The 18907-nt window shown below is 38.5% G+C and overlaps 1 protein-coding gene across 4 annotated transcripts in view; it reads right to left on the reverse strand.

The window, feature by feature from the left end:
- Positions 1-859: 859 nt before the first annotated feature.
- CHUK (component of inhibitor of nuclear factor kappa B kinase complex) overlaps positions 860-18907 on the reverse strand; it is a 41898-nt gene continuing 23850 nt past the window's right edge. For 2 of the 4 annotated variants that reach the window (XM_047825101.1, XM_047825099.1), the window contains 8 exons: positions 18054-18115; positions 16986-17095; positions 11948-11997; positions 5463-5559; positions 5020-5167; positions 4336-4469; positions 2030-2129; positions 860-1280 (listed from right to left, as the gene is read on the reverse strand). In XM_047825101.1, coding sequence (XP_047681057.1) covers positions 1251-1280; positions 2030-2129; positions 4336-4469; positions 5020-5167; positions 5463-5559; positions 11948-11997; positions 16986-17095; positions 18054-18115 — 731 coding nt within the window. In that variant the 3' untranslated portion in view covers positions 860-1250. Of the gene's footprint in view, positions 1281-2029; positions 2130-3283; positions 3522-4335; positions 4470-5019; positions 5168-5462; positions 5560-11947; positions 11998-16985; positions 17096-18053; positions 18116-18907 lie in introns of all 4 variants that reach the window. The other 2 variants (XR_007145309.1, XM_047825100.1) reach the window with 2 other exon arrangements.

The following is an 18907-nucleotide window of genomic DNA, read 5'->3' on the forward strand; positions in this document are numbered from 1 at the left end:
CAGAATTACAAAATTTTCAGATTTTAGAAAAGTAATTCAGTGCATATACCATCCTCCATAAACACCCAGCAGGGTCTGTGGCAGCGCTCCCCCGCCCCCAATAATCAAACATGTTACTATTTCCACAGCAAAATAAATGAATATTCACACTAAATGGGATAAGCAGATTCAATATCAGTTCAGGTTAGATTTGCAAGCAAATGAGTTTTGTTACCAAGCTTATGAAAAATGTTTTCAGAGCTTTATATTTGGAATTACAGATAAGAGAGTGTAGATCTTTATACATTTGTAGAACATGAAAAATTCATTAAACAAATGACCCATTTTTTACAAATGAAAAAACAACAGTTTTCAAACATATTATAAATTAACGGCATTTTCTTGATATTATTAAATGTACATCTTAAATACATATACACATAGCACACTTAACAAGATTTATTTGAATCAACTGGTATTAAAGACACAGATGCTGGGGTCCCTGGGTGGCTCAGTCGGTTAGGCATCCAACATCAGCTCAGGCCATGATCTCATGGTTTGTGAGTTCAAGCCCTGCAGAGGGCTCTGTGCTGACAGCTCAGAGCCTGGAGCCTGCTTCAGATTCTGTGTTTCCCTCTCTCTCTGCCCCATCCCCTGCTCATGCTCTGTGTCTCTCTCAAAAATAAACGTTAAAAAAAAAGAAAAAAAGGATACTGTCAAATGTGCAGTAAAAATGAAACTATTAACTCCTTATGATGCCAGGAAGAGCATTTTTTGAATGCAACACAAGGAGGTAGAGTTTAATCTTCATGAAGTACAGTTTTACTTGTGAGCAGTCTCTTCCACAGAAACAAAGGCAAACAACTTTTACCTTGAATGCATGTTAGTCATATATGTATACACATACACACACACACACACACACACACACACACACACACACACACTTTTGGCCTTATGCCCAAAAGTTAAATGACAAAAGATGTTTTTAGTCAGTTAAACGTTTTATCAAGTTTGAAAACAAATGGATTGCTGTGCTTAAATAGCTATTGTATTTAAACAAGTCCACTAACGTTTAAGATTCTGTCTCTTCAGAGATTAAAATTACCCAAAGTGAAAATACTGTCCTTGTAAAATCATGCATATTTTCTGATCATAGTCATTTCTTCAATTTGCTGGTGTCTGAAGAATGATTTCATGGGAGAAAAGCAAATTTCCAACACGTGCTGCGACAACTTCCATAGGTTTGGGGACAGTGAATAAGTAGCAAGTCATTCTGTTAACCAACTCCAATCAAGATTCTAAAACCAGGCATGAAAAAGTTATAATTAGATGTTGACTATAAGTGGTAGGTTTATGGGTGTTACTTTTTGCAAGTTTTCTGTTTGGACCTGTTATAATAAAAAGTTGAAAAATCAAAAGTATAAGTAAAATTACAAGTTGAGAGTTTAGTTTACCTTCTTTCCTGCTAATTAAAAAAGTATTTCAAAGAGTTTTCATAAGTATTGGAAGTAAATAATTAATAAGAGGATATACAAAGAGTTGACCTTGAGACTAAATGTAGTAAAGTTAATTCAGTAAACATTTTTATTATAGTTTCTCCAAGTTTTAACAAATCAATAATTCACAGTAACCAAATCTTAATATAAATACTTCTATTAATTACAGCTATATTAACATCATTCATTTTGCACACAGTGGTTACTAGATTTGATTTATAGTACAAATCCTGCTCCATCTTATTAGAGAAAATTGAGTGCTGAAGCAAAAAGGTACAAACCATTCAATTTCAGTGGTCACATTGCAAAAAAATGTTCACCCTTCATTTAATTTGACCAAATATGCTACTGTTGAAGATTAGTGCTGACACAATGCTAGTATACCCATGAGTAAGAGAAGAGGGATTTGAGGTCAAGGATATTCCTCAAATGCTCTCTTTCTTCAATTCCCCACGTGAATCCCAAATGCCAGATAGGGCTCACATGGAAAGTTTAAAGCTCGCTGCATCCAACAAACCTAAAACACACACCCATATCCATATAAAACTTACCATCATACTACTGCCCTGTTCCTCATTTGCTTCATGAATAATAGTGCTTAAATGGCCAAGACAGTTCAAATTTTCTTCTATCATTTGTGCTACAGTCTCCCTGTATGATGAAAAAACAAAGCCTTTTCAAATTCAAAGGAGCATATGAACTTCCTCTACCTTCTGGTCTTCAGGGTCAGGGTGATCACTGGCTTTCCTGCAACCCTGCAACCCAGCACCCCAATGCAGCTGGTTCCTACAGTCTTCAGTCCTATTTGTTAATCCAAGCTGTTGCCTCTGCCCAGCTCTAATGATAAGAAGTCTACTGTACATCCAATCTGACTTCCCTCTGAAATATAAGTGGTGATTACATACAACCTTTCCACCCCCCCCCCCCCCCCCGAAAACAGTAACTAGGGGGTGGGGAGATAACTGCAGCACAGACAGATGAAAAAATCTCTTTTTGTTTCTGGAAATTTCCTTTTCCTTACAAGCAGTGAAAACATCAGTATGCCTACTTCAGAAACACAAATGTAGGGGTGAAGATACAAAAGATCAAGGAATGTGAAAACGGTGGTTGGAAACTACAGGTGACAGCAATGAAAAAGAAAACAAGCAAGCTGATTCCTGAGGATAGCAGAACAGTGTCACAGGGGAAATGCCCAGAACCGACAAGTATCTCTGGAAATTTATATTTGAAGGAAATCCTGATTCTGGTTTCCACCTTGCCCACTTTCGTCTTCTGTATGGCCTCTATCCTCACCTTTTACCAACCCTCAGTCTCTACCTTACTAGAACCAGTTCTAGGCCAAGGATGATAGCCACTATAAGCTTAGAACTAAATTCTAATTTAGCTCGTGTTCAACAGATGAAAAAACTGAGGCCTACAGATCCCAATCCTTGGCGGTTAAGTACTATGTGTACATTAAAACTGAAATCAATTTTACTTTATAATGTATTCCTACTGGAAAATATATTTAAAACTCCTGTCTGACATGCTTTTGCTAACAACCGCAACCTCAAATTAGAAATTACCTATATAGAGGTGACATTTGCAACCATTAGCATCCCCTAACAAACCTAAATGCCTTTAACGAAAGCAAAAAGGTTAGGAATGTATTACATTTTATTTGCTTAAACTCTGTTTAATGGAGTATTTCCTAAAGTCAATCAAATTATAGCCTATGCTGCAGCTGGATGTATTGCATTGGGCCAAATCTCTAATGACCCCCAAGATATACCCTGCAACTTGCTTTCTTTAAAAACATAAAATACCTGGTATCAGCTTTCCTTCCTGCCATGTGCTTTTCTCTCATAAAAGTAGAGTACAGAATGTGCAACTGCATGACCTCCTGAGCAGGGATGTAACATGGCTGCACTTCTGCAAAACTAATTATGGGCAGAGTTTCCAGGTAATGCTGGTGCTGCTGTAGAGGTCTCCATGAGTTGTGAGAAAAGCGACAATACACAAGCTAGCAAAGAGCCACTGGCTCTGGATACGGCACATCTTATGCTGAGAAAAATAACAGAAATGGATAGTCATTCAGCTTTTAGCAGAAGAGCAGGAATTAATAAAAGAAAATACAGGATTTCAAACTTGAGTTCTTATTTGCAAAACTGATTTAAGGCATTGAAAAGTCTGATTTTAGAAATACTAAGTTATAAAACAGAGTAAACTCAGTAATTCATTAGAGGGGTGGTGATCAAGGACCTGAAAATGATAAATACAAATACAAAAGACCATAATTTCTCAGAGATAAATGGTTAAGGAAGAAATAGTTTGGGTAAAAGAATTCATAAGCCAGTTACAGAGAAAGAACTTAGAACTTGGATTGAGCTCAATAAATAACATTTACTGAGTATTTACTTCCCAAGGTCTTTCATACATCATCGAATTGAATTTTCACAGCAGTTCCCATTTTATAGGTGAGGAAGTGGTACATTAAAAGAACAAAGTTAATTGGGGCACGTGGGTGGCTCAGTCAGTTGAGCATCCGACTTCGGCTAAGGTCATGATCTCATGATTCACAAGTTCGAGCCCCGCGTCAGGCTCTGTGCTGACAGCTCAGAGCCTGGAGGCTGCTTCAGATTCTGTCTCCCTCTCTCTCTGCCCCTCACCTGCTCATACACTGGCTCTCTCTCAAAAGTAAACATTTAAAAAAAAAAAAAAAAAGAATCAAGTTAATTGCACAAGGTTATTACAAAGGGATAGTCAAGATTCAACCCTGGTCTATAAGGCACTAAAGATATGCTTTAACCATTACGTTCTCCTGCCTCATTCCTACCACTGCACTTGATAACTATCTATTGTTGCAAAGTGAACCCACCCATCTTGAGGAGTTACCACGCATGACAGGGGATGTTCACGTTCTGCTGAAGTTGGGGGAAGCCATGCTGATGCCTGAGGGGTTATTGCACCTTCTAGACTGGATCCTACAAGGGACCGGGCAGAACTCTGTGTCTGAAGGGGAAAAAAGTAAATAAAAAGATTATAGGCAAGCACCTCCATTGATTCATACAATTTCCTATAATATTCCTAAGATTTACACTTCTACCACTATATGTACAACCAGAGTATTTCTGTACAAAACTATTCCCCACCTTTATATTGACCCCTTTCTTCACTGACTAAAACCAAATGTAGCTACCCCTTCTCATTCCACTTTTAGTTGGAGAAAACAAAAACAAAAACAAAAACCAGTTGAACAAAGGATTACTTTTATTAACTGGTCAGGCACATCTACCCCCAAATTAGGTTGGGATACCCCAGTAGTCTAGGGCTAGAAGGCGTAAATATGAGACTGCAGAGGAGAGAAATAATGAAGGATGATCATGAAATCCCCATCTGAATTGCCAGTCAGACACCAAGCAAAGAACATGAACATCAACCTAACACAAAATCCACACATGTCTAAAAAGACCCAGATCAGATCATGCTGATAAAAAATCCTTTTTGCAGGGAATACCAGCAAATCAATGTCACGTTAAATAATTCATTAAAAGTTACTTACACAGGCAATTTTAAGGAGATGCCATATTTCTTTCTGCCTCTTTCCCTGCATAAACATGACAGTATTGTCAGCTTCTTTGATGTTACTGAGGGCCACTTCCACCTTGGGCAGTAGATCAATAATCTTCTGCTTACAGCCCAATAACTTGCTGGAGAGATGAAATCACTGTCAGACAATTATACATCCCCTTCCCCCACAAGACACCATACTCCCACACCCAGCTGGGGAAATGAATCACAGTCCACATCAGATTTTGTGACTGATCTCCAAAGCAATACACACAAACAGGACACCTAAATGCACACAGCTATGGTCCAGTTACCCAAGGTATTGCCAGATACCTTCCTGGGTCTAGTGTATTTACCAAAAAGGGATATTACACTTTAAAGGAACATGATACAAGTACCCTGGCTTTTCAGTAGGAAATAAAACAATTTTTCTACCTCAGATGACCAAACAGCTCCTTGAGAACCCGGTCCTGACTCTGAACAGTATGTACAATGATCTTCACCATTTCTGTGCTGTCGCTGTAGGAGTGATCTATAAAAGATCTCAGTCAGTAGGTATAACCTCTCTTCTGCATGAACATATCAGCCTCCAAACAAAAAAATCCTAAAAATCTGAAACTAATTTTAATTAATAAGCATCTCTATTTAAATTTAAAACTGGATTAAAAATTTAAGATTATAATATATAAATAATTATGTATCCAAACACAAAGTATGTGTATTTGTGTCTGTATAAAGCATATACAGGGGCTCCTGGGTGGCTCAGTCGGTTGAGCATCCAACTTCGGGTCAAATCATGATCTTGTGGCTTGTGAGTTGGAGCCCGGCACAGGGCTGGCTCACTGCTGTCAGCACAGAGCCTGCTTGGGATCCTCTGTCCCCCTCTCTCTCAGCTCCTCCCCACTCACACACTCTCTCTCAAAAATAAAACAAACAAAAAAGCATATATAAATTTATCACTGTATCTTCAATAAACCTTAGTTGTCTGTTTTGAGAAGAATATGTTACTGAGAACAAACTGAGGGGTTGATAGGGAGTGGGAGGGAGGGGAGGTTGGGTGATGGGTATTGAAGAGGGCATCTTTTGGGATGAGCACTGGGTGTTGTATGGAAACCAATTTGACAATAAATTTCATATATTGGAAAAAAAAAAAAGAATATGTTTAGTTCCCTTAACCCATATTAACCCAAACCCCAGATACAAATGCAATTTTCTGGCCAAGAGATCAATTTTTCTTGGATAATTAACATCACTTATTTAGAAACAGCAGGACAATACATCAAACTTCCACTGGTTGAAAAGGAGACCCTTGACCCAACTAGGTTGCTTGGGATTTCATGTTTATCTGTTTACAGCCCATGAAAACTTTGAAAAAAAGCGGACTGACTTAAGCCAAATATGATGCACTAATAAAAGGACCTATAGACGCCTGACAGTTCAGTTTGAGGGTAGTATGACATCTTAAACTGCCAGCTGACAAATGTTCTCAAAGAAAATGGCTGTGTGGACACAGTAAGGTCTACAGTTTATAGGAGATGGTACCCCAATTAAAACAGCAACAACAACAACAACAACAAAAGAATTAATTGTTATCTTTCAGAAGTGGTATTTAAAGTTTTGAAAAACCGGAAGACTGCTCATAGAACATGCTAGTATTTCCTTGGACCATAATTAATGTCAAATGCAAAAATATTATTTGTTATTACCAACTCAGTTTTCTCATTTAACCCTCACAGGAGTCCTGGGAGATGGCTACTACTGTTACCCACATTTTACTATGAAAGGGGTATCAAAGAAGGTTTTTTAAAAAGTTCAACATCCTTTGTTATCACTGCAAAGATCTCCCCCATAGCTCAAGTTTATTCCACACACACACACGTCCCTGTTTGTCTCTCCCTTACCAACAACCAGACACAGGGGCTCCAAACAGGCTTCTCTCCCAACAGCACTCCTTCCTAAATCCTGTAGACCAGGACAGCTTCCCCATTGTACTAGCTCTCTTAGATGGTCAGAGACCACAGAACATTAACTTTCTCCAACATACAGAATGAAGAAAGTTGTTTTTTACCATTTTCAGCTGAACTAGAGTCTCAAATCAACTCTAAGCCAGAGAAGACACTAGAGACCACGTATCAAGTATGATTATATAAACCCCAATAAGAGATAAAACTTGTTACAACTAGTTTGTTCTCAAGGTAATGATCAATTCAAAGAAGCAACCTGGATAGCAAGTTTATTTCTGGCTCTATGATACATTAATATGCTGACAGGACTACTGCAAAGTTTTTATAAAAATAATCCAGGGGCGGGTGCCTGAGTAGCTCAGTCGGTTAAGTGTCCACTCTTGATATCAGCTCAGGTCATGATCTCAAAGTTGTGGGATCCAGCCCTACCTCTGGCTCTGTCCCAAGTATGGAGCATGCTTGGGATTCTCTTTCTTTTTCTCTGCCCCTCCCCTGCTCACTTGTACTCTCTCTCTCTCTCAAAATAAAAACACCCTTGGGGCGCCTGGGTGGCGCAGTCGGTTAAGCGTCCGACTTCAGCCAGGTCACGATCTCGCGGTCCGTGAGTTCGAGCCCCGCGTCAGGCTCTGGGCTGATGGCTCGGAGCCTGGAGCCTGTTTCCGATTCTGTGTCTCCCTCTCTCTCTGCCCCTCCCCCATTCATGCTCTGTCTCTCTCTGTCCCAAAAATAAATAAAAAACGTTGAAAAAAAATTAAAAAAAAAATAAAAATAAAAACACCCTTAAAAAAAATAAAATCTTTAAAAAAAATAATTCAAACAAATGTTATCACTTACTATGGAAGTTAATTTGAGCCAATGGATGGAATTTTGTATGTCTTTACCTGCAATACCCAATTCATTGGTCAGAAGACTAGAAGTAATGAATATTGATTAAAGGGGGGAAAAAAAGAATTAGACTTATTCTATTGGAAATCTTAAACTTCAATACTTTATTCTAACCACAACTTCCATCACTTAAATCACTTTCTGTCAATACCTTGAACTTTTTTGTCCTCTTCTGAGCAAAATCCTAACCCTGGATCAGTCTAACCATCTGCTCTATCAGTTCCTGCAGCCATACCACTAAACACCAGCAACAAAAATATTATACTACCATCTCCTCTGTGGTCACTATTGATTCACAGGTTTTCACTTCTGCTCTGGATTCTTTTTTTTTTCTGCTCTGCATTCTTGATAAATGTTATGGATCAGCAACATCTCCCATTGCACATACCAGCTTTTAAAAATCATTAGCATAGTCCTTAAATCTATGCCCTCATCACCTCTTCTGTTAACCCCATCACTTCTGTTAACAGTTAACCCCACTTACTTTAGGATGGGAGGCCACAAGGCAGTAAGACTCTCAACCTTCCAACCCCTACACTCACAAAAGTGTGGGTATCCACACTCACCCTCAGTGGTAGCAAGCCTAATTGCTCCCACTATTCTCTGGAGTCAGCCTCTCAAGCTTGTTCAGGGACCAGCCCCTGTTCAGGGGCCCTTTACTAAGAAGTTTGTTTGTTTGTTTGTTTAACATTTGTTTATTCTGGGGGAAGAAAGAAAGCGTGCGTGCGCCCAAGTGGAGACAGCCAGAAAGAGGGAGACAGAGGATCGGAAGCAGGCTCTGCGCAGTGAGCACAGAGCCCGACTCAGGGCTTGAACTCAAGAACCGTGAAATCATGACCTGAGCCAAAATCAAGCGTCAGCCGCTTAACCAACTGAGCCACCCAGGCACCCCTAAACTAAGAAGTTTAAGTATTTATTTACTTACTTAAGAATAACAACAAACTTGTTACCTATTAACATATTTTTATTAAAAACTATTTTCCAAAAACTTTTAGTGAGAAAACTGGCCTTATTTTACCTTTCTGCAAGTTTTTTTAATCTCACCACTGATCTCATCAAAAAAGTTAAAGTATTGAGAAGCTGACAAATTTCAGTTGATGGGTACCAGTTTTCCTAAATTTGAATTTTTTGCATGAAATATGGAATTTTATCACAGACAACTAACATTGTTGGCTTTTTCCCTTAAAGTGGTGGTCATGCTTCATTAATTTTTGAGAAAATGCTGCCACAGTGGCTTTAAGAAAAATATCAGACTTTAGTATGTAGCAGAAGCACTTTAGGAGTACTTCCTGTTTCATCACACAGAATATTTAAAAGACATATACCCAAGGGTTGAGATTTAAATAAAATTCTTAGTATTTTATCAAGGACACACTTAAATGAAACTTTTTTTTTTTTAAACTATGAATGCATAGTGGTGAAAAGTATAATGACCACCTGCATAGATGGTACTAGTGCCTTGATTAATGCTAAGTAAGGAGTAAACCATTTACCCACCAATGCTTTTGTAGCATCAGTGAAAATGTCAACATAGTGAAAAAGGCAAATAATGTCTTAGTGTTATGAAACTAGTTTTGACCTCATTGACTCCCTGAAAAGGTTTCAGGAGTCCTCAGTGGTTCATGAACCAGACATTGAGAACTGCTGGTCTAGACTGACTGGCTTCTCTATTTCTTCCTGTCTCATTCCTTCCTCACCCTTCTATAATCAGATTTCTGTTCCCAAAAGGCCATATTTTGTCAAGATCAACAATGATGTCCAAACTGGTAAGCTGAACGAATATATTCATCTTCATTTTTATTACCCACACCCTCTGTAGTATTTCACCTAATGAACACTTTCTTTTTGAAACTCTCTCTGTCCTGTTCCTATCATATCATTCCTCCTACATATTCTGGTCATTTCTCAGTCACCTTTGGAGGCTCTCCTCCTTTTAGCCATTTCTTGAATGTTGGTATTCCCTGGGATTCCATCCTTGAGGATACTCAACCTACTTTTTCAGGATAATTACTCTACTCCTATGGCTGATTACTCTTAAATGGCTACATATCTATCCCCAACTTGTTTACTAAATCCATATACATATATATGGGTGTGTGTGTATGTGTGTGTATTTATATATACATACCTACATATATATATATTTAATACTGTTTATTAGACATCTCTACTTGAATATCCAACTGACACCCTAACATCAACATGTACAAAAATGAATTCATCTTCTTTTCCCATCAAGACCATCATCCATTCTATACTTCCCATTATAGCAAGTGGTCCTGCTGACCATGTACCTAGCTGCCATAGAATCTTGAGAGGCATCATGACTCCCTACTCCAGCTCCAGCCACCCATATTCAATCCATCACCCAACACTATCAGTTCTACCTCCTAAATGTCTCTCTTGCCCTTACCCTCCTCTCACCCAGCCTCTACAGCTCAGGCTCTCTACCTTAGCTCATGGCCCACTCTATACTGAGTTATGATTATTTCAATAGCCTCATAACCAATGCTGGTCTCCAGTGTAGACACATTTTAATCCATTATGTGAAATACTACCAGAGCAGTATTTCCAAAATGCTTCTGATCATGCCATTCTCCTACTATAAAACTTTTTAAGGTTTCTCTTTGCCATCATGATGAAATCCAAACTCATTACCATAACATACCAGATCCTTTATGATCTAGCCACATCTGATTCAGCCTTTCTCTCCTGAAACTCTACAATCCAGCCACTGCATTTCTTCAAACATGCTAAGTATTACACGTACATGTCTTTATTGATTATATTTGTATATACAAGAGTCCATCTCCTTTCACTTAGCTATTGCTACTTATCCTTTAAGGCTCATCTCAGATGTCATCTCCTACAGGAAACCACCTCTAACTACCCCTGACCCCCAGGCAGGGTTAGGTATGTATCTTATATATACCTCAAAAATGTCTGTAGAAATAAACTGAACAAATTCCACACCACTAAAAACCAATGTAAAGGACATCGTGTTATTTGTTAAAATAGAATTTCATATGTATATTAATTTGCATGTTTATAAATTTTAAAGTATAAAACATATCTTTTATTTTACTTATATATTTGTAATTTAGGTATATGTAGCGAATTAGGGCACAGGATTCACCTTTTCAGTTCTTGTAGATACATACTTTATACTTTCCAAGGCATTATCATAAACAGTCTCTCAAATATATCACTATACACATTCACTGAGTTAGGAAAGCTAGGTTTCAGCCCCATTTTGTAGAAGAGGAATATGAGACACAAGAAAATTAGGTATGTCGTCAGTAAAGTGCCCAATCTGGAATTCAAGCCTTCCAGTTATCACTCCAATGCTCTTGCCAATAGATCATGCTCTGTATTCAGCAGCTGTTCAACACGAATTGTTTTGCCAGTGTAATAAGCAGTAGTGAGGTGCAGATGAAGGCATCATTTTCAAGGTATACCTACTTTGGCCTAGCACATGGGCCTTCTGCTGATCATTTCACACCTGAACCCGCCATATCAAATTCTTTCCAACCTCTCTAATCTTAAGCAGCACTTATTTTTTCCATCTTTCCACACATTTTCTTGCTTCCTTTTACCCTTCTTTGAGTTCCTTTTTTTCTTTCATTCCTTCCTTTCACTTCCCTTTAAAAATTTTTGTTTTCCTTGTTGCTTTGCCTTCCTAATCCCTTAAATCCCATATGCTATACCATAAACATATCTATAGCAATACCAAAACTAGAATTTATCCTGCAGCTTGTTTAAAATCCAATCCCCCGGGGCACCTGGGTGGCGCAGTCGGTTAAGCGTCCGACATCAGCCAGGTCACGATCTCGCGGTCCGTGAGTTCGAGCCCCGCGTCAGGCTCTGGGCTGATGGCTCGGAGCCTGGAGCCTGTTTCTGATTCTGTGTCTCCCTCTCTCTCTGCCCCTCCCCCGTTCATGCTCTGTCTCTCTCTGTCCCAAAAATAAATAAAAACGGAGAAAAAAAAAAATTTAAAATCCAATCCCCTGGATTTGTTAAGTTTATACTGGTTTCCTAAAATGCCTGTGTACAGTGATAAAAGTGTCTTACCTGAAGGTCTGTGCTTTAACTGCTTATACAGATCAATGGCACGCTGTTCCCTAGGAAAGAGAAACCAATAAGCAGCCTTACTGATAAGAATGTGGTAACTGCAGGAGACTTAAATACTCCATTTACAACAATGGACAGAACATCTAGACAGAGAATAAATAAAGAAACAAGGGCCCTGAATGATATATTGGATCAGATGGACTTGATAGATATATTTAGAACTCTGCATCCCAAAGCGACAGAATATACTTTCTTCTCAAGGCACATGGAACATTCTCCAAGATAGATCACATACTGGATCACAAAACAGCCCTTCATAAGTATAAAAGAATTGAGATCATACCATGCACATTTTCAGACCACAATGCTATGAAACTTGAAACCAACCATAGGACAAAGTCTGGAAAACCTCCAAAAGCATGCAGGTTAAAGAACATCCTACTAAAGAATGAATGGGTCAACCAGGCAATTAGAGAAGAAATTAAAAAAATATATGGAAACAAATGAAAATGAAAATACAACAATCCAAATGCTTTGGGATGCAGTGAAGGCAGTCCTGAGAGGAAAATACATTGCAATCCAGGCCTAACTCAAGAAACAAGAAAAATCCCAAATATAAAATCTAACAGCACACCTAAAGGAAATAGAAGCAGAACAACAAAGACAGCCTAAATCCAGCAGAAGAAGAGAAATAATAAAGATCAGAGCAGAAGTAAACAATAAAGAGTCTAAAAAAACAGTAGAGCAGATCAATGAAACCAAGAGTTGGTTTTTTAAAAAAATAAAATTGATAAACCTCTAGCCAGGCTTCTCAAAAAGTAAAGGGAGAGGACCCAAATAGATAAAAATCATGAATGAAAATGGAATTATTACAACCAATTCCTCAGAAATACAAGCAATTATCAGGGAATACTATGAAAAATTATATGCCAACAAACTGGACAACCTGGAAGAAATGGACAAATTCCTAAGCACCCACACACTTCCAAAACTCAAACAGGAAGAAACAGAAAATTTGAACAGGCCTATAACCAGTGAAGAAATTGAATCAGTTATCAAAAGTCTCCCAACAAATAAGAGTCCAGGACCAGATGGCTTCCCTGGGGAATTCTGCCAGACATTTGAAGTAGAGATAATAGCTATCCTTCTCAAGCTGTTCCAAAAAATAGAAAGGGAAGGAAAACTTCCAGACTTATTCTATGAAGCCAGCTTACTTTGATTCCCAAACCAGACAGAGACCCAGCAAAAAAAGAGAACTACAGGCCAATATCTCTGATGAATATGGATGCAAAAATGGTCAACAAGATACTAGCAAATTGAATTCAACAGCATATAAAAAAAAATTATCCACCATGATCAAGTGGGATTCATTCCTGGGCTGCAGAGCTGGTTCAATATTCACAAATCACTCAATGTGATACATCACATTAATAAAAGAAAAGATAAGAACCATATGATCCTGTCAATCGATGCAGAAAAAGCATTTGACAAAATTCAGCATCCTTTCTTAATAAAAACCCTTGAGAAAGTCGGGATAGAAGGAACATACTTAAACATAAAAGCCATTTATGAAAAGCCCACAGCTAATATCATCCTCAATGGGGAAAAACTGAGAGCTTTCCCCCTGAGATCAGGAACATGACAGGAATGTCCACTCTCACCGCTGTTGTTTAACATAGTGTTGGAAGTTCTAGCATCAGCAATCAGACAACAAAATGAAATCAAAGGCGTCAAAATCGGCAAAGATGAGGTCAAGCTTTCACTTTTTGCATATGACATGACACTATACATGGAAAACCCGATAGACTCCACAAAAAGTCTGCTAGAACTGATACATGAATTCAGCAAAGACGCAGGATACAAAATTAATGTACAGAAATCAGTTGAATTCTTATACACTAATAATGAAAAAACAGAAAGACAAATAAAGAAACTGATCCCATTCACAATTGCACCAAGAATCATAAAATACCTAGGAATAAACCTAACCGAAGATGTAAAATATCTGTATGCTGAAAAGCATAGAAAGCTTTTGAAGGAAACTGAAGAAGATACAAAAAAATGGAAAAACATTCCGTGCTCATGGATTAGAAGAATAAATATTGTTAAAATGTCAATACTACCCAAAGCAATCTACACATTCAATGCAATCCCAGTCAAAATTGCACCAGCATTCTTCTCAAAGCTAGAACAAGTAATCCTAAAATTTGTATGGAACCACAAAAGACCCTGAATAGCCAAAGTAATATTGAAGAAGAAAACCAAAGCAGGAGGCATCACAATCCCAGACTTTAGCCTCTACTACAAAGCTGTAATCATCAAGACAGCATGGTATTGGCACAAAAACAGACACACAGACCAATGGAATAGAATACAGCCTCCAGAATTGGACCCACAAATGTATGGCCAACTAATCTTTGACAAAGCAGTAAAGACAATGGAAAAAAGACAGTCTCTTTAACAAATGGTGCTGGGAGAACTGGACAGCAACATGCAGAAGAATGAAACTAGACCACTTTCTTACACCATTCACAAAGATAAACTCAAAATGGATGAAGGACCTGAATGTGAGACAGGAAACCATCAAAAAGCAGGAGAAAGCAGGAAAAAACCTCTCTGACCTCAGCTGCAGCAATTTCTTACTCGACACATCTCCAGCGGCAAGGGAATTAAAAGCAAAAATGAACTATAGGGACCTCATGAAGATAAAAAGCTTCTGCACTGCAAAGGAATCAATCAACAAAACTAAAAGGCAACTGACGGAATGGGAAAAGATATTTGCAAATGGCATACCAGACAAAGGGCTAGTATCCAAAATCTATAAAGAACTCACCAAACTCCACACCTGAAAAACAAATAATCCAGTGAAGAAATGGGCAGAAGACATGAATAGACAGTTTTCTAAAGAAGACATCCAGATGGCCAACAGATACATGAAAAGATGCTCCACGTCACTCCTCATCAGGGAAATACAAATCAAAACCACAATGAGATACCACCTCACAACGGTCAGAGTGGCTAAAATGAATAAGTCAGGAGACTATAGATGCTGGCAAGGATGTGGAGAAACAGGAACCTTCTTGCACTGTTGGTGGGAATGCAAACTGGTGCAGCTGCTCTGGAAAACAGTGTGGAGGTTCCTCAAAAAATTAAAAATAGATCTACCCTATGACCCAACAATACCACTGCTAGGAATTTACCCAAGGGATACAGGAGTGCTGATGCATAGGGGCACTTGTACCCCAATGTTTATAGCAGCACTTTCAACAATAGCCAAATTGTGGAAAGAGCCTAAATGTCCATCAACTGATGAATGGATAAAGAAGATGTGGTTTACATATACAATGGAATACCTACTTTGCAATGAGAAAGAATGAAATATGGCCATTTGTAGCAACGTGAATGGAACTGGAGAGTTATGCTAAGTGAAATAAGTCAGGAAGAGAAAGACAGATACCGTATGTTTTCACTCATATGTGGATTCTGAGAAACTCAACAGAAGACCGGAGGGGAGGGGAAGGGGGAAAAAAACCAAAAACATTACAGAGAAGGAGGGAAGCAAACCATAAGAGACTCTTAAATACTGAGAACAAACTGAGGGTTGATGGGGGGTGGGGGGGAGGGGAAAGTGGGTGAGGGGCATTGAGGGCACCTATTGGGATGAGCACTGGGTGTTGTATGGAAACCAATTTGACAATAAATTACATAAAAAAAAAAAAAAAAAAAAAGGAAACAGAAACCATACCTCCGTATGTGAAAAAAATTCAATGATTAATAATCCATAACTTGAAATGAAAAATATTATTTGAATAGAGTATGATCCCATTTTAAAGCAAGTATATATTGGGGCACCTGGGTGGCTCAGTTGGTTAAGCGTCTGACTTCAGCTCAGGTCATGATCTCACAGTCTGTGAGTTCAAGCCCTGCGTTGGGCTCTGTGCTGACAGCTTAGAGCCTGAAGCCTGCTTTAGATTCTATGTCTCCATCTCTCTCTGCACCTCCCCCTCTCGCACTGTGCCCTCTCTCTCTCTCAAAAATAAATAAACATTAAAAAAAAATTATGTAAAGCAAGTATATATTGCCAGTGAACATTTTACAGAAAGTATTTCACTGAGTCATAAGCAAGATCTAAAAATGCAAAGTTAGGGGCGCCTGGGTGGCGCAGTCGGTTAAGCGTCCGACCTCAGCCAGGTCACGATCTCGGGGTCCGTGAGTTCGAGCCCCGCGTCGGGCTCTGGGCTGATGGCTCAGAGCCTGGAGCCTGTTTCCGATTCTGTGTCTCCCTCTCTCTCTGCCCCTCCCCCGTTCATGCTCTGTCTCTCTCTGTCCCAAAAATAAATAAAGGTTGAAAAAAAAAAAATTAAAAATGCAAAGTTAGAGGCTCCTGATGGCTTAGTCAGTTAAGTGTCCAACTCTTGATTTCAGCTCAGGTCACAATCTCAGTCGTGAGATGGAGTCCCGCCTCAGGCTCTGTGCTGGGTGTGGAGCCTGCTTGGGATTCTCTCTCTCCCTCTGTCCCTACCCCACTCGTGCATGTGCTCTCAAAAAATAAATAAATAAAAATGGAAATTGTATTTATTTCACATCTGCTTTGATCTACCATCACATATACAGCATCCTTGCACCAAAAACAATTAAATGGGAAAAAACGATGGCCTGTGATTAGGAAAAAAATTTGAAATTTCTATCCAGACACTTAGGAAGTTAACCTCATTTAGGACATTTAATGGACAATAACTTGGCCCAGAAGTATGCTAAGTAGGGAAAGAGTTTGTAACTTAGAACACTTGAAAAATTCTTAACACTCACATGAAAAGATGTTTTGATTAAAAAAGCAAAGGTCAACCCTGAAATTATTTCCAAAATTTCCTGTGACTAAGAAAAAACTTCCTTTTAAAATATGATGGCAATATATTTGGAGAAAGAAAAACCATAGAAAAGAACAAATACAGGCTTAATCTGCCAGATCTACACAGAAAGAATCGTCTGCTACAAAAAAATTATAGACACTCATACCAATAACACAAGACTTTCTTACAGAGATTCCATCAAGTCTCCCTGACGTCTTCCATAAGGGCTCTTCTGTAGCTCCATGATTTCAGTATGCAGGGACATGATCTGATCCTCCAGGTAACCAATGACACCCACCTAAAATATGATGAAACACAAAAGAAACGACAGGCTCACCACCACACAAACTGGAAAAGAACTCAGAGAATGACTTGCTGCAACAGTAGAATTAAATGATTTAATACAAAACACCGATTTTGTTCAAGTGTTTTTATCTTTCGGATTCTGGTGCTTAATCTTTCATGTAAGGACAGACTTAATACCTATGTCTCTCTTTTCTCTCCCGACAACAGTGAACTGCTAGTATTTGCTTTCTCCCCCGAGAAGCAAAAAGACAGATGTGTCACTAACAAGACAGAGGAAAAATGGCCATCAAAACCACTGCATCTCAGTTCTATGATTTTTCATTGCCTCTTGTTCCTGACTGCCTTGAAAAAGAATGCAGAAATATAAAGACACTGGATTTCCTACCCAAGGATATCTACTGCCTTACCCATGTCGTTGGGGTAAGTACTGGCATCCAGGAGAGTAACAATTTAGTGGGACCATGGACAGATGTAACCAGTAAGGAAGGAATATGCCACCTAGAGAATGACCTATAACTAGCATGACCATATATATAATTTATTGTTCAAACAAGCATAATTTTGAGAGTGAAAGGGAGTACTATTGCTAATTATGGCAAGGCAGGTATAAACTAGAAGGTATAAACCAGGATGTACAGCTACCCTATCTAACTAATCATAAAAATAACAGTGATAACTACCACTTATTATTTACTCCCATGTAATCTGCATAACCCTACTAAAACCCTACTAAAAAGGTAAGCACATTAATTGGAAACTGAAGTTTAGTGAGCTTTCAGTTTAATCTCATTTGCCCAAAGCCCCTGTTTTATCAACTATGGTACTTCCCTCTATACACACAGAGCATCTACTAGATTTTTGTCTGATATGCAGGAATAACATGAAAAATACCCTACATATCGAAACCAAAGACAATTTCTAAGAATTACAGAATGAGCTAGTGATTTTACCTCAGCATAGTGGATAGCCTTTTCTTCCATTTCCTTCCATGCTTTTAACATTTTTTCTGAGGCTAAAAAAAAAAAGTCTTAATCGGTTATCTCAGAAATAGCCACAGCTTTAATTACTGACCTACCCACCTCCTTGCCATATCAACATCAAAAATATATAGTTATAGGTTGAACTGTCCCTCAAAAAGATATGCTGAAGTCCTAATTCAGTACCTCGGAATGTGACCTCATTTGGAAATAGGGTCACTGCAGATGCAATTAACTAAATTAAGATGAGTTCATCCTGGAGTAGGGTGGATTAATCCAGTATGACTAGTATCCTTATAAGAAGAGAAGAGACACAGAGGCCCAGACATACGAAGGGAGAGCTCTACTTTGACGACAGAGGGAGAGATTAAAGTGCTACGGCTACAAGCCAAGGGACACCAAGGACTATTGGCGTGAGAAGCTAGAAAGAAGCAAGCAAGGATTTTTCCCTACAACTTGCAGAGGGATCATGGCCCTGCCAACATCTTGATTTTGGATTTTCAGCCTTTGGAACTGTGACATGGCAAAAATTTCTGAGGTTTTTAGAATTTCTAATTCAAATGGTTTTCTCTTAAAAAAATGAAAAAAATAATACATGAACATGATTTTAAAAAATCAAATACTATAAAACAGAAGACAAAAAGAAAACACTCTCTCCTCCTCCCCTCTACCGTAAGGGATCTTACTATTAATCACTTGTTACACAGACACCTACACTTTACCCTTATAAGAGAGACAATCTATATATACTTTTCTTTCTTTTTTTTCCCCAACTTAAAACATCACTGCCGTTAAAGACCCAAGTGATCTTTTAATATCAGTACACA

Source organism: Prionailurus viverrinus, chromosome D2, assembly GCF_022837055.1.
Source record: "Prionailurus viverrinus isolate Anna chromosome D2, UM_Priviv_1.0, whole genome shotgun sequence".
Taxonomy (NCBI): Eukaryota; Metazoa; Chordata; class Mammalia; order Carnivora; family Felidae; genus Prionailurus; species Prionailurus viverrinus.